At 38.7% G+C, this 14,443-nt stretch overlaps 1 protein-coding gene across 1 annotated transcript in view; it reads left to right on the top strand.

Moving 5' to 3' along the window:
• LOC126456202 (glycerol kinase-like) overlaps positions 1–14,443 on the top strand; it is a 213,854-nt gene that overhangs the window by 145,588 nt on the left and 53,823 nt on the right. The window contains exon 9 of the mRNA XM_050091956.1: positions 12,434–12,639. Coding sequence (XP_049947913.1) covers positions 12,434–12,639 — 206 coding nt within the window. The remainder of the gene's footprint in view (positions 1–12,433; positions 12,640–14,443) is intronic.

The raw sequence follows: 14,443 nt of genomic DNA on the forward strand, positions 1-14,443 counted from the left end.
TGAGCTCAAAGATAATGAGATATCTTGAACAGAATTACCTTCTGAATGCTAGCCAGCAGGGATTTTGAAAACATCGATCATGTGAAACCAAACCTGCACTTTTCTCACAAGGCATACTGAAAACTTTTTATGAAGGCAGTCAGGTAGGTACAGTATTTCTTGATTTCCAAAAAGAATTTGACTCAGTACCACATCTACACTTGTTGTCAAAAGTACACCCATATTGGGTATAATGTGAAATCTGTGAATGAATTGAGAAATTTTTGATAGGGAGGACACAGTATGTTATCTTGGATGGAGAGTCATCATCAGATGTAGAAGTAACTTTGGCCAGGGATGTGTGTTAGGATCCGTGCTGTTCATGATGCATATTGATGACCTTGCAGACAATATTAATAGTAAAATCGGGCTTTTTGCAGATTATGCAGTAATCTTTAATGAACTAGTATCCCCCCTAGAAACTGCGTAAATATTCAGTCAGATCTTGATAAGAGGTTGGCAACTTGTTTTATATGTTCAGAAATGTAAAATTGTGCACTTCACAAAACGAAAAAACATAGTATCCTATCACTATAATATCAATGAGTCACTGTTGGAATCAGCCACTCATACAAATACCTGGGTGTAACACTTTGTAGAGATATGAAATGGAATCAGTCATGGGTAAAGCAGGTGGTAAACTTTGGTTTATTGGTAGAATACTGGGGAAGTGCAATCAATCTACAAAGAACTTACAAATTACTTGTGCGACTGGTTCTAGAATATTACTCATACCATACTCTACCATACCAGGTAGAACTAACAGAGGATATTGAACATATACAGAGAAGAGCACCACAGATGGTTGCTAGTTTGTTTAATCCAAAGGAGAGTGTCGCAGAGATACTGAAGGAACTGAACTGGAAGACTCTTGAAGGTAGACATAAACTATCCCAAGAAAGTCTGTTAACAAAGTTTCGAGAACAGGCTTTAAATGTTTACTCCAGGAATATACTACAACTCCCTATGTATTGCTCACACAGGGATTGTGATTATAAGAGTAGAATAATTACTCTTCCCATGCTAGGTATGTGAATAAAGCAGGAAGAAACCCTAATAACTGATATAATGGGACATACCTTCTGTAATACACCTCACAGTGGTTTCCTGAGTATAGATGTAGTTGTAGATGTCCATGTACATGTAGATGTAAAGTGCAGGTGTTCCACAGGGTTCTGTTCTAGGTCCAGTGCTTTGCTTGACGTACAAGATGATTTTGCTAAATGGGGATGAACTGCAGGAAATGAAATTAAACCTGCCAACAGACACCAGTACTTACATTTTGACAACTGCCATCATTTCCATGTCAAACATTCCCTTTCATACAGCCTTGGCATCCAAAGCAAACGTAACGATGCAGACTCTTTACAGCAATACACCATCATTCTCTCCTCAGACTTCACTGAAAATAGTTACTCCACCAGCCTAGTTCAAATGCAGATTTTCCAGGCCATCATATTGAATCCTGATACTGCTGATACCTCCAAAAAACAACTTCAGAGTACACCACTGGTGACTCAGTATTATCTCGGTCAGGAATGTATTAATCAGCTACTTTGACAGGGCTATGACTTCCTAAAACCATGCCCTGAAATGAGATTGATTCTGTCTGAAATTTTGCCCAACACGCCTAGAAAACTTTTTCGTTGCCAACCCAATCTCTGCAATATTCTTGTCAGGCCCTATACTCCTTTTGCATCCTACCCTTTGGCTCCTAGCCCTGTGACTGTCACTGCTGCAAGACTTGCCCTATGCACTCTCCTACCACCTGCTATAGCAGCCCTGCAGTCTATCAAAGGGAGAGCCACCTATGAAACAACACCTATCATATACCAGCTATTATGTAAACACTGTTTGGCCTTTTACATCAGCAGGGCTACCACCAAATTATCAATTAGGCTGAATGGACATAGGCATCTGGTGTATACTGGCAACATGCAATATTCTGTTGCAGAGCATGCTGTACAACATAACAGTCATGACCTCAACGCCTGTGTCACCATAACTGCCATCTGGATTCTTCCCCCAGACACCAATTTCTTGGAACTTGGCAGTGGGAACTAGCACTATAAAATGTCCTTTGTTCTCATCATCAACCTGGCCTTAATTTACATTAATTTCTGCTGTCTCATCATTTCTTCACAGTAACTACTATTTTCTTCACTCCATTTTAGTTTACTACATCTTTCATTGTCTTACCTATATATTTTTACACCATCCTCCTCCCACATCTCTACTTACAGTGCACTTAGTTTCTCACTCTTATTAACTCATGTATAATTTTTAAACAGTAATCATTGTCCTGCATATTACAGTGTCTTCCACAATTAAGTGCTCAGGTTTTCAAATTTTGTCCAATGCAGTCCACAACAATCAATATTTCCTTCTCATCCTGCATGGTAAGTCTCCCCTTACCTGTGGTTCTGGGTGACATTCCCGAAATCTACCCCTTTTCCTAGACCTCTCCAGTTCTTTTCCTTCACCCTTCTTCCGTCCCCTTCAAGCCTTCTGCCTGAAGAAGGAGCCATTGGCTCCAAAAGTATGCCTAATTACAAGCTTCTTTTATGTGTGTGTTCTGTCACCGCTTGGTGAGTAGATTCAGTATCCTGTTGGTGCTGCAAGGAAGACAGCACCTGAGAAACTTCAGAAGAGTCAAGAAAAATCAAATTTTACGTTTAATTACTGAATACAATCTTTGAACAATTTTAATGTAGCAAGTTTTATAGTTAGTCAAGAGACTGATAATAAATAAAAACCATATAAAGACTGAGAATATATGCAAGGCAGGGTTGCACACAAGTTCTGGAAATCAGGGAATTTCACATGTGTCAGGATAATCAGGGAAATATAAGGGAAATTTGAAAAAAAAAAAAAAAAAAAAAAAAACACACTGGAAAAATCTCATTTTTGTCTCAGTAGATGAAATGGTTTAACTGAGATGTCACACATGGTTGCTGACTGGGCGCAGCTGAGTACAAGTGAAGTTTCTCTACTCCCTCATTCTTATTGCTTCTCCTCTTCTTACCACTCCCCCCAGCTTGCAGTCAGTGTTGCCACCACTTCTTACTGCTAGCCTAACAGCTGCTGATGAGAGGGAGGTATGAGGAGTGTTTGTTTGGATCTGATTCTGAGAGACTGTAGATGCAGTGGCCTGAGATGATGGTCATTTGTTCATGAGTTTTATGCTCTTGTATTCTGACAATGGTTATGGCCGAAAATTTAGTTCTGAGAAAGTGATTTACTGTTCTAGCTGCTTGTCTGGGACTCAGCAATCATCTTTATGGCGAGTTGCCACCTATCCTAATTACTATTGATTCTCAGAGTATTTTCACAATTTATCCGTAGCATAGATTGATCACCATGGTCTCATTTCATCAATATGGTGTCTGTGACACGTGAATAGCTGGCCATGTGAGTGAATTTCCATAACGGGCAAAAACCACAGGCCATTTCTGCAGGTACCTCTAACGGATCGGTCCTGCCGATCTGAAGATCGTTGTTTCCCTTTAATGTGCAGGTCCTGCCCATTGGATCTAGTCTCAGCGATATGTCTGCAGGCCACATCTGTCTGTGTGTGGTGTAATTCAGCAGATTTTTGTGGTTTATCCATGGACCCAGGACTGCAGTGATCCTTGGCAGGCCAGAGGCCACAGGTAATGGATTTGAAGAATTGTGACTGTCTCACAACAAGCATGTTGTACAGTGCAGTGTTTTACAGACTTTTACTTATTGTAGTACATTTTGAAAGTACTTTATATATTAGAAAGTATGGACAGTAAGAAGAAGAAAATTGTGGCAGTTGCTGGCAGTCTGTACGCTTTGTACTCTTATATTTCTTGGAAGAAAAATCGCACAATACGTAAAATAATACACATAACACAGTGGGTAATAACCGAAAATAACGAACACAGTAGAATCAACATTTTATCGGTCACCTGTAGTGTTGGGTTCACACAACCCTTCCCGGCCTTATACACTTCTTTCAGGAGGTCTACTTTTTCTGAGGTTATTTCTGAAAACAGTGAAGGTATTTTAAATATGTCTTGCAACTCCAAGGAAATGCATATTTTTGTCTCAAAATGTATTCTGTTTTATTGAAATAAAATAACAACAGTGGTCTTAATGAAACATATATACCATTTGGCCTGCTTTCTCCGCCTAAAATACACTCCTGAAAATGGAAAAAAGAACACATTGACACCGGTGTGTCAGACCCACCATACTTGCTCCGGACACTGCGAGAGGGCTGTACAAGCAATGATCACACGCACGGCACAGCGGACACACCAGGAACCGCGGTGTTGGCCGTCGAATGGCGCTAGCTGCGCAGCATTTGTGCACCGCCGCCGTCAGTGTCAGCCAGTTTGCCGTGGCATACGGAGCTCCATCGCAGTCTTTTAACACTGGTAGCATGCCGCGACAGCGTGGACGTGAACCGTATGTGCAGTTGACGGACTTTGAGCGAGGGCGTATAGTGGCCATGCGGGAGGCCGGGTGGACGTACCGCCAAATTGCTCAACACGTGGGGCGTGAGGTCTCCACAGTACATCGATGTTGTCGCCAGTGGTCGGCGGAAGGTGCACGTGCCTGTCGACCTGGGACCGGACCGCAGCGACGCACAGATGCACGCCAAGACCGTAGGATCCTACACAGTGCCGTAGGGGACCGCACCGCCACTTCCCAGCAAATTAGGGACACTGTTGCTCCTGGGGTATCGGGGAGGACCATTCGCAACCGTCTCCATGAAGCTGGGCTACGGTCCCGCACACCGTTAGGCCGTCTTCCGCTCACGCCCCAACATCGTGCAGCCCGCCTCCAGTGGTGTCGCGACAGGCGTGAATGGAGGGACGAATGGAGACGTGTCGTCTTCAGCGATGAGAGTCGCTTCTGCCTTGGTGCCAATGATGGTCGTATGCGTGTTTGGCGCCGTGCAGGTGAGCGCCACAATCAGGACTGCATACGACCGAGGCACACAGGGCCAACACCCGGCATCATGGTGTGGGGAGCGATCTCCTACACTGGCCGTACACCACTGGCGATCGTCGAGGGGACACTGAATAGTGCACGGTACATCCAAACCGTCATCGAACCCATCGTTCTACCATTCCTAGACCGGCAAGGGAACTTGCTGTTCCAACAGGACAATGCACGTCCGCATGTATCCCGTGCCACCCAACGTGCTCTAGAAGGTGTAAGTCAACTACCCTGGCCAGCAAGATCTCCGGATCTGTCCCCCATTGAGCATGTTTGGGACTGGATGAAGCGTCGTCTCACGCGGTCTGCACGTCCAGCACGAACGCTGGTCCAACTGAGGCGCCAGGTGGAAATGGCATGGCAAGCCGTTACACAGGACTACATCCAGCATCTCTACATCGTCTCCATGGGAGAATAGCAGCCTGCATTGCTGCGAAAGGTGGATATACACTGTACTAGTGCCGACATTGTGCATGCTCTGTTGCCTGTGTCTATGTGCCTGTGGTTCTGTCAATGTGATCATGTGATGTATCTGACCCCAGGAATGTGTCAATAAAGTTTCCCATTCCTGGGACAATGAATTCACGGTGTTCTTATTTCAATTTCCAGGAGTGTAGTTCATTACAAAATATGTTGATGGTAGTACTTAAGATTTTTGCTCACACAGAGGAGAAATACAGAAATTCTTACATATTTTTCAGATCTCAATATTGTCAGGGAAAAATGACAAAACTTGTCTGGAAATCAGGGGAATATCAGGGAAATTTACTTGGCGAAACTTGTGTCAACCCTGCAAGGGCACATCAAAAATAAGTTGTATGTGTCACCTCATGCTAAGACATTTGCCCATCAAGAATGGTGCATTGTCAGGAGAGACTGAATGTTCTGGGTTTCCTGTAGACACAGTTCTGCTACAGTATGTATAACAGGAGTATCACAGTATGCAAAAGAAGTGCTGCAACAAATGGAAGTATATTTCAAAGTTGAAGTACTCAAGACTGTATGATTCTTGTGGGAAAAACATCTAAATTACAAATAGTCATCATGAAATTCCAATGCTGTATGGACAAAATGCTGTGTCACAGTCAGCTGGAAATGGAAATGATCGTATGGCATCTTTGGCCAGGAGGCCCCTATTCAGGGAAGTTCGGCTGCCAAGTGCATGTCTTATTTCATTTGATGCCACATTGGGTGACTTGTGCACTGGTGATGAGGGTGAAATGATGATGAAGACAACACAACAATCAGTCCCCGAGTGGAGAAAATCTCCAACCCCTCCAGGAATCGAACCCGGGCACGCTTGCATGGGAGGCGAGCACATTACCACCCAGCTAAGCAGGTGGACACAGTCAGCTGTACTGGAATGATGCCAGTAATTTGAACAAGGCCACACAAAGATTGGTGATCCTGATTGGGAAGTAAGGTGATTGACATCAATGACAGATGAAAATGTCCAGACTGTTGGGCAACTGATTCACAGCAGTTGCATATTTTTGGCAATGAGGATGTACACAAAGCAGTTCTCAAATGGCTCTCCATGACCAAATAGCTTATTTCTATCATCAAGGAACTGAATGACTGGTAGAACATTCTGACTTTTGTTTACAGAGACTTAGTGATTGTGTTGAAAAATAATGTCATTTATGTGAGTCACCTTGAAGTGTAATGTAGCATGCTATAAAAGGTATTTGGTCTGCCACAATAATGTGTTACTTCCTTTATGAAAGCCCCTCACAAAAAGTTTTTTTTCTAAATGTGTCTGAAGAGTTATTTTGTGATTTTAAGAACAAAGCAGATATTCTAAAAAATATGAAGAGTTGCCATTCCCTACTAAAACAGTGAAAGTTGGAGCAGTCATAATGTCTTTGAGTATAGAAAACCAGCAAACTGAAGATCTTAAATTGGATTCAGCTCTGTCAATAGTAGTTGGCAATTGTTGTGACATGAATGATACAGTGCAAGTTTCACTTTTTGTCTGATTTATTTCAACTGCATGTCTTAAAGAATAACTTTTAGGATTTTTGCCAAGCAAATGCTTTAACTGAGTGGACCGTATTCCACTGATTCAAATTGCCTCAGTGTCAACAAGAGAGACAGGAAATTTGACTGGCATCAGAAGTGGGTTTGTTGCTATTTCGAAAGAAAAAAGCTATTCACTAGATACTTACCATTACACTCTTCATCAAGAAGCTTATTGTGTGCAGACAGTTACAGAAGAAATTTGCAAAGGTATGGAATTCTTGATGAAGATGGCCAATTACAGCTGAAGGTCTTAATCAATGACCGAGCGAGGTGGCGCAGTGGTTAAACACTGGACTCGCATTCGGGAGGACGACGGTTCAATCCCGCATCCGGCCATCCTGATTTAGGTTTTCCGTGATTTCCCTACATCGCTCCTGGCAAATGCCGGGATGGTTCCCTTCAAAGGGCATGGCCGACTTCCTTCCCCGTCCTTCTCTATTCCGATGAGACCGATGACTTCGCTGTCTGGTCTCCTTCCCCAAAACAACCCAACCAACCAACTCTTAATCAATGTCAATTTAAAGAACTTTTAATTGAATTGGAGAATACATTGGTTACCAAGAGGAAACATTCTGAAAAGTTTTGCTTCCTGTATTTCTAATTGAGAAGGGTTTTTACTACCCAGACCTAATGAATGATCAGTGGATCCAAAAATTTTATTTTATAGTGGATGTGTTGTTTCATGTAAATTATCTTAATCATCAAGTACAGGGGGCAGGAAAGAATTTTTCTACTGTTGAAAGAAGTTTTTACATTTCAAAAATTCTTTTTCTTTTTGAACAAGATTTTGAAAGAGAAACTTTGCTTCTCTTTCCGAAACTGTTGAAATGTTGCCAAGAAAATATTTCAGATATGGACATTAGTTATTTAAAAGCATCATTTTTAAATGTGGGGGAAGGTTTTCTAATCAGGTTTCAGGAATTCAGAAACAGCAAAGCAACAATGGTTTTTATTTATAGAAAAGAGGCTCTTAATGCTACAGTACTAAAATTAATTTTTCCTCCCATAATATCAACATTAGTGATATTAAAATGCAATAGCTGAATTTAAAAAACAAAGAATTATGGGACTGAAACTTGGCAAATCTCTGTGATGATAAAGAAAAATTGGAGACAAGTAAATGTGAACTTAGATTGTAGTAGAAGTGATCTCCTTTGAATGACCTGGTGAGAGAAGATGTGTTGATTTTTAACATCTGTTATAGCATTCCTGACTCATATAGTGGGCTGAAAAAACTAGCATTTTCTGTTCTTTCCTTATTTGGGTCTTCGTATTCATGTGAACAATCGTTTTTGAACATGAACCTGATCAAGATTAAATTGAGAAGTCATCTTATTGATGAGAACCTGGAATCATGTCTAATATTAAACAAAACAACATAGAAAACTGCCTTACCCAAACTTCCCAAGCCATTGTTCACATTAGCATTTGTCACTCACTGCCATGATTTCATTTTATCAATAAATAACACATTTTAAGTATGATATCAGGTTTTATTCAGTGTTTACATATAACTAAGACTTAGCATGTTAAGTACTGTGTGTTAAATTAATTTTAGGGAGTGCTTGGAATGAATGAAGACGTAATGTCAAGTATTGAGAAAGGTATGTTGAGACCGTTTCAACATATAGAGAAGATGAATGAAAGGAGATAAACATAGCAAGTATTTTTTTATTTTGTTTATTTATTCTTAATTGTAACTGCCTGTTATCTGGGAAACTAACAAGGACTGTGACTCACTTTTTTGTGGTTAATAGAAAGTGTATAGATTAATTATTATTTCTTGATACTAATAAATATTATGAAAAAAAGCCAAGTATACAGTATGAATATGGATTCAAAAGTTGCAAGGGGTTGATTTCAGTGAATATATCTCAATCAGATTGAGGGCTTTTTGGCAAAGTCTAGGCTGGGTAGGGTGGTAAGATATATTCACAATACTCTTAGATGGCAAACGATAGATGTGGCTTAGTACTGCACTGAACAACATTTTTGAAGCTGTTCTCTGAGATTAGCACTGGAAGTTCAGTTCATCATAATAATTGCAGTCTCACAGCTAGAATTAGTTCTTACAAAACTTTATGGGAATAACAGTCAGATTGTAATATTTGGTGATTTTAAAAATAGTTTTCTTTAAAATAGCAACAGTCAAACAATTGGAACGATTGTTGTCAACTTTCACCCTACTCCCGATGGTCTCATTCCCAACAAGAGTATATGGGCACAGCTAGACCTTGATCAGAAATCTGTTCCCGCACCCCACAAATTAAATGACATAAAAACACAAGCCATAATAAATTATCAGTCTAATCACTAGTAGAAAAACAATAAATGGTCACACGAAGGTTAAACATGTTAGAATAATAAATGTATAAATGTGGTATCTACTAGCTTGTATTTAGAAACAATTTACACCATGAGAAATTAAAATATTGTCTTGGACTTATTTCTCAAACATTTTGAGGCCTGCTTCCCCCAAGGACGGATTAAAATGAAATCAACCTGTTGTGGAAGGAAAGAGTAGATAACAGCTATCATCAAAACATCATGTGCTAAAAAGAGAGATCTGTATATAGAACAAAGGGCTAGTACAAACCTAGCAGTGAAACTACATTACAAAAAATTCTGACATGTGTAATCAGGAAGGCCAAACTTATTCCTATTTGTTTCACTTTTTATGATGTTCCATATGGTTTTTACTTTATTGTTCAACTTATTAATTTTTTCTGCATAATGCATTTGCCCTGCTTAACAAACAGGGACTCTGCAATCCACTGGTGGTGGTTCAGACAAGAATAACCAGAAAGTAGTAGCCTCAGATTTCAGCAACTTTTTTCTCACTGTAGCTGAAAGAACAGGGAACCGTAGTATACAGTCTCCCATAGAAGCCATAGAGCTACCAAATCATATGTAAATCACTCCAGATATAGCACTTCATTTCAAAAGCACAACTCCTAAAGAAAGTGAAAAAAATCATAACATTACTTAAAAGCTCAGAATCTTCTGGATATGACAGAGTATCAAAAATGATTTTAAAATCATGTGCAGACTTAATCAGGCACATATTATCCTGTTTATGTAACCAGTCAGTGAAAACTGGGATATCTCCAGATAGACTGAAACATGCAATAGTGATGACCATACACAACAGTGGGGTGAGAAATGTTCTGTCCAATTATCAGCCCATCCCTTTGCTGTCAGTGTTCCGAAAGTGTTTGAGAGAGTAGTGTATAATACGATTTATGGTCATATGACACAAAATGACTTACTGACATCTACCAAATTTGGCTTTTGTAAGGGGTTCTCCACAGAGAGAGCTATATTTAGCCTAACAGATGAAACTCTACATGAATTAAGTCTCAGAAGGTATCCAGTGGTATCTTTTATGACCTTGCTAAAGCTTTCAACTGATGGTAACATTGTAGTTTATTTGCAACTGGTTATAAATGAGGTATGATGTGATATGATGTGATATGTGTGTTAGTGTTACATTTCGGATGTAACATTAGAAGTAAAACCATCTGTTATTTATTTCTCTTTCAGAGATTCTATAAGTGAACTCACCCGGAAGATGCCTTCAGTAATCTCATAGTCTTCCATGGTCAATTATCCTCCAGCTAATGATGAATTTGATGAATATATGTTAAATAAAGTACATCACATTGTAGCAATTAATGTTTCATCTCTTCCTCTTTATTTACACACAGTGTTATTTGTCTGATGATCAACACTGATGCAAGCAGCAGTCTAGATATTTGAAAAACAGTAGCAAATTATGCTAACCAGCCTCATCCCACATAGTTCACTTGTGACAGACTAATATTTTAATTCTCATAACTCTGATAGGCCAAGTAGACTGACTGACTAGAAATATGTGATGCAGAAGCATGTATTCACACAGTAACTTTCCATACACCAAGTTAATGAACAATATTTTATGCATGATTCCAGTGCCACATCCTGACATAGACTACTGGTTGCTAGATGCTGACTACTTTACAAAGACATTCATATTTTAACTCCTTAATGTTGGTTGCATAAGTTTCTGTACATTACATCCAGTTATAGGTGTGTGTAATATGAAAAATCGCAATTTATGTTTAGAATGTTGACATAAAATTCAGGAAAATTAAAAGAAATAAAGACACAATGGGTAGTGACATAAGTTTCATTCACTAACAGCTGTATAACTATAAAATGGTCATAATAGAAGATACTATTTCATAAGGATGATTTCTGTGTACACAGGGATTCCAAAAGCTTGCCAAAGAGTTTTGGAAAATTGAGTAATTAATAAAGTAATAACCTACTTCAGTGAAAGTTGCCGTTTTTGGAATCAAGAAAGAGGGCTATGAAACTGTGGTACTGAAATTTAGAAGTGATCACAATTTAAGATTTGAACTTACCCTAAAATGAAAATTTTGAAATGCAAACAACTTTTGAAACACAAAGTTTTTGAAAAAAGTTAAATATTCATAGAAAAGAGAAAAAAGGAAAAAAAACAAATGATCTGTGCTAATTTAGAAATAAACAACTATTTGCTCATTGAAAAATTTCACCTCCATGATGATGTTTGTATAAATAGTAAATTTTAATATTTCTTTGGAGAAAATATTTCCATAAACATCAAATGTACTATTACAATCAGTCGTCTGAAAACTATTCAGTGAATAATAAATTTTAATGAGAAAGAACATGAATAAGAAATTAGTTATTTTCTGTAATTATCGTATACATGCTATTAGCAAAAGGGTCTCCAATGAAGAAAAAAAAATTTATTGATGTCAGGAGTAGTATAAGAGCAAGTAGGATAGTCTTGACTTAATTTGTTACAGATGGTAGTAGGACCACACATCTTTTTGCCTGAGTTGTGTACATCCTTGATGGGTGTGATAGAAAAATGCCTAGGCAGTCATACAAAGTCACACATTCCAGACATATTTGACAATATTTCACAAACTACTGGTCACAAATTAAAAAGGCTAACTCTAGTGGAAACAGAAGAGATTTTATCCTGACTGGGTCAGAAATGTAGGCATGAGAAATGACAAGGAATTGACATATATTGGTGTGAAGAATAAGAGAGTATTTTTGGCACTGGCTACATTTCGCACCTCAATAATCCCATACTCTACGGTCCACTTACTATGACAGATGGACATTACCTATTTGAGAGACAGACCATATAAAGCTACACACTGTGTTGTGTATTGCCATTATTAACTTTTTTGTAGTTCATTGATCCTTGGTTTCTATATGTGTCTGTGAGTATTCTGAATCATTTTCAGTCTCAAATGGTCAGTTTACAGTGTTTTCTGTTATGCAGCCAAAAATACTCCCATCAGAATAATATACACAAATTATATATTTGTACAAAACAGTAATTTATTGCCAACAGAATTCTTTGTGGGCTAACAGAGTTTACAACAAAGCAGCACATAGTTCGAGCATGCTTGGAAGCTGTATGTTACCAAGTGAGAGATATATTAGAAGCCGTGAGGAAGGATACAGGACTTACTTTAATAACTTTGAAGGCTAATGGAACAATGGCACAAAATGATCTACTCCTGCAGCTTCAGGCAGACATATGTGGAATTCCTGTTGGTATGTAGATAACTTTAAGTAAGTTTATTATTTTAATGATGAAACCCAAACAATTTCTATGCAGTACAAAATGCAGTATGATTGATCAACTATTATTGAGGGCATCTTTGGATAAATAATTCAATAACATGTTCTGAATTTTTATCAGAATTTTATGGTCATAGTAGCTTTGTGTTGTGGTTATAAATAAGTTATGTTAATATGAGGCAACTCCTGCTTCCAACAGTGAGCCATCCTGCAACATTGCAGCATCACAAGCGATACAAAAATATGTCACTACTCATTAAGATGGAATTCAGGAACAAGTATACTACGTCATCACAGAAAAATGAGACTGCTAAGGAACTGTCTGTTGTGTGTTAGTGCTAGATTGTTGGTGTTTGAATTGTGTCCTTACAGTGTGACAAGTTTCATCAGAATTGATCAATGTTATGTCAGTGAATGAGTGGTGTACTGCAGACCAGACCTAATCTGCAGCATACGAGTTGCCCCCTTTGTATTAGACCTTGCCCGTGACATTTTATGTTGGGGCCAAGAACTCATTTGTAGCAGACTGCTTATCTCCTGCCACTGAATTGATCTGTCTTGGCTGAATTTATCACACTATAAGGACACTGTTCAAGGCTGAAAACCTATGTACCATAATGTACTTATGTCGGAAGGTGACAGCTCTGCACATGCCTCTTCATTAATCTGTGGCAGTGAAGTGAATGAGACTTAGTCTTCTTCCGAGCTCCCTGCAGTGCATAATTCTAGGTGATGAAAACAGTTTTGGAGATTGCACTATGGTCATATTTAAGCATAAAACAGTTTTATTCATAGTTTCCTGTAGCAACAATTTGCATAGTTTAGTGACATGGAAAGTATAAGCAGACTACTTTCAAATTCTCTTTCTTTCTCCTCCCCCCCCCCCCCCCCCCCCTTTCCCCACCCTCCCAAAAGAAAATCCCTCCTCCACAGATCACTTTTTGCTTTGATGCAAGAACTAATAGGTCTATACTAATGCAGACAACTCATTGCTTTGGTAGTATATGAATATGGTAGCCAGGAAACTAAAATACTACTTGTATTTGTTTTGTAGCTGAGCAGTTCTGGAGGCATAAACTTTTTTTAGATGAATAAATATGAATGGAAATATTTGTGTTTTCTGAAACTGTCAAGTGTTCAAGCAGATGGAATTAGTTTGATTCTGCCTACAAGAAAAGGAATATGGAAACCTGAGGGTACAGGAAGTCATGGACAAACTTTATGATGTCAATAAGTTTGTCAGCATCAGGTTGATGATGTGGTTTCAGCTGGGTTAAAGAAAGACTGGCTGATAAGTTTACCTTGACTTAGCTTCAACTGTTCATAAGTTGCTATGTTTTTGTCTTACACTAATTCATTTTGTTTTTGTTTTTAATTATCTTCATTCTACTCATATAAGACCCTTTGGATGTAAATGTTCGTGAAAGAAGTTTATCGGGTAGACTAATTAACTATGACATACAAAATGGTTAAGTCATTAAATATAGCAGACGAAGACATTTTAATGCCATTATTAGAGGAAAATTTTAGTGAATTTAGTGTGGTGTGCAAAATTCCAGTATGTATGTTGCAACAATGCTATTTACATGATATTCCCACTGAACCATCCTCTTTCCTTTCCTTTAATATTTGGATATTATGCTGTGTAATTTATTCAGATATTGCTCATGTTCATTCATTAAGAACTTTAGATATTTACTTTCTGTAACTCTTTTCATTATTATGAGTTGTAATGGCACAATTATCTTTAAACTTCAGTGTCTGTATCACTAAGATT

This window comes from Schistocerca serialis, chromosome 2, assembly GCF_023864345.2.
Source record: "Schistocerca serialis cubense isolate TAMUIC-IGC-003099 chromosome 2, iqSchSeri2.2, whole genome shotgun sequence".
Lineage (NCBI taxonomy): Eukaryota > Metazoa > Arthropoda > Insecta > Orthoptera > Acrididae > Schistocerca > Schistocerca serialis.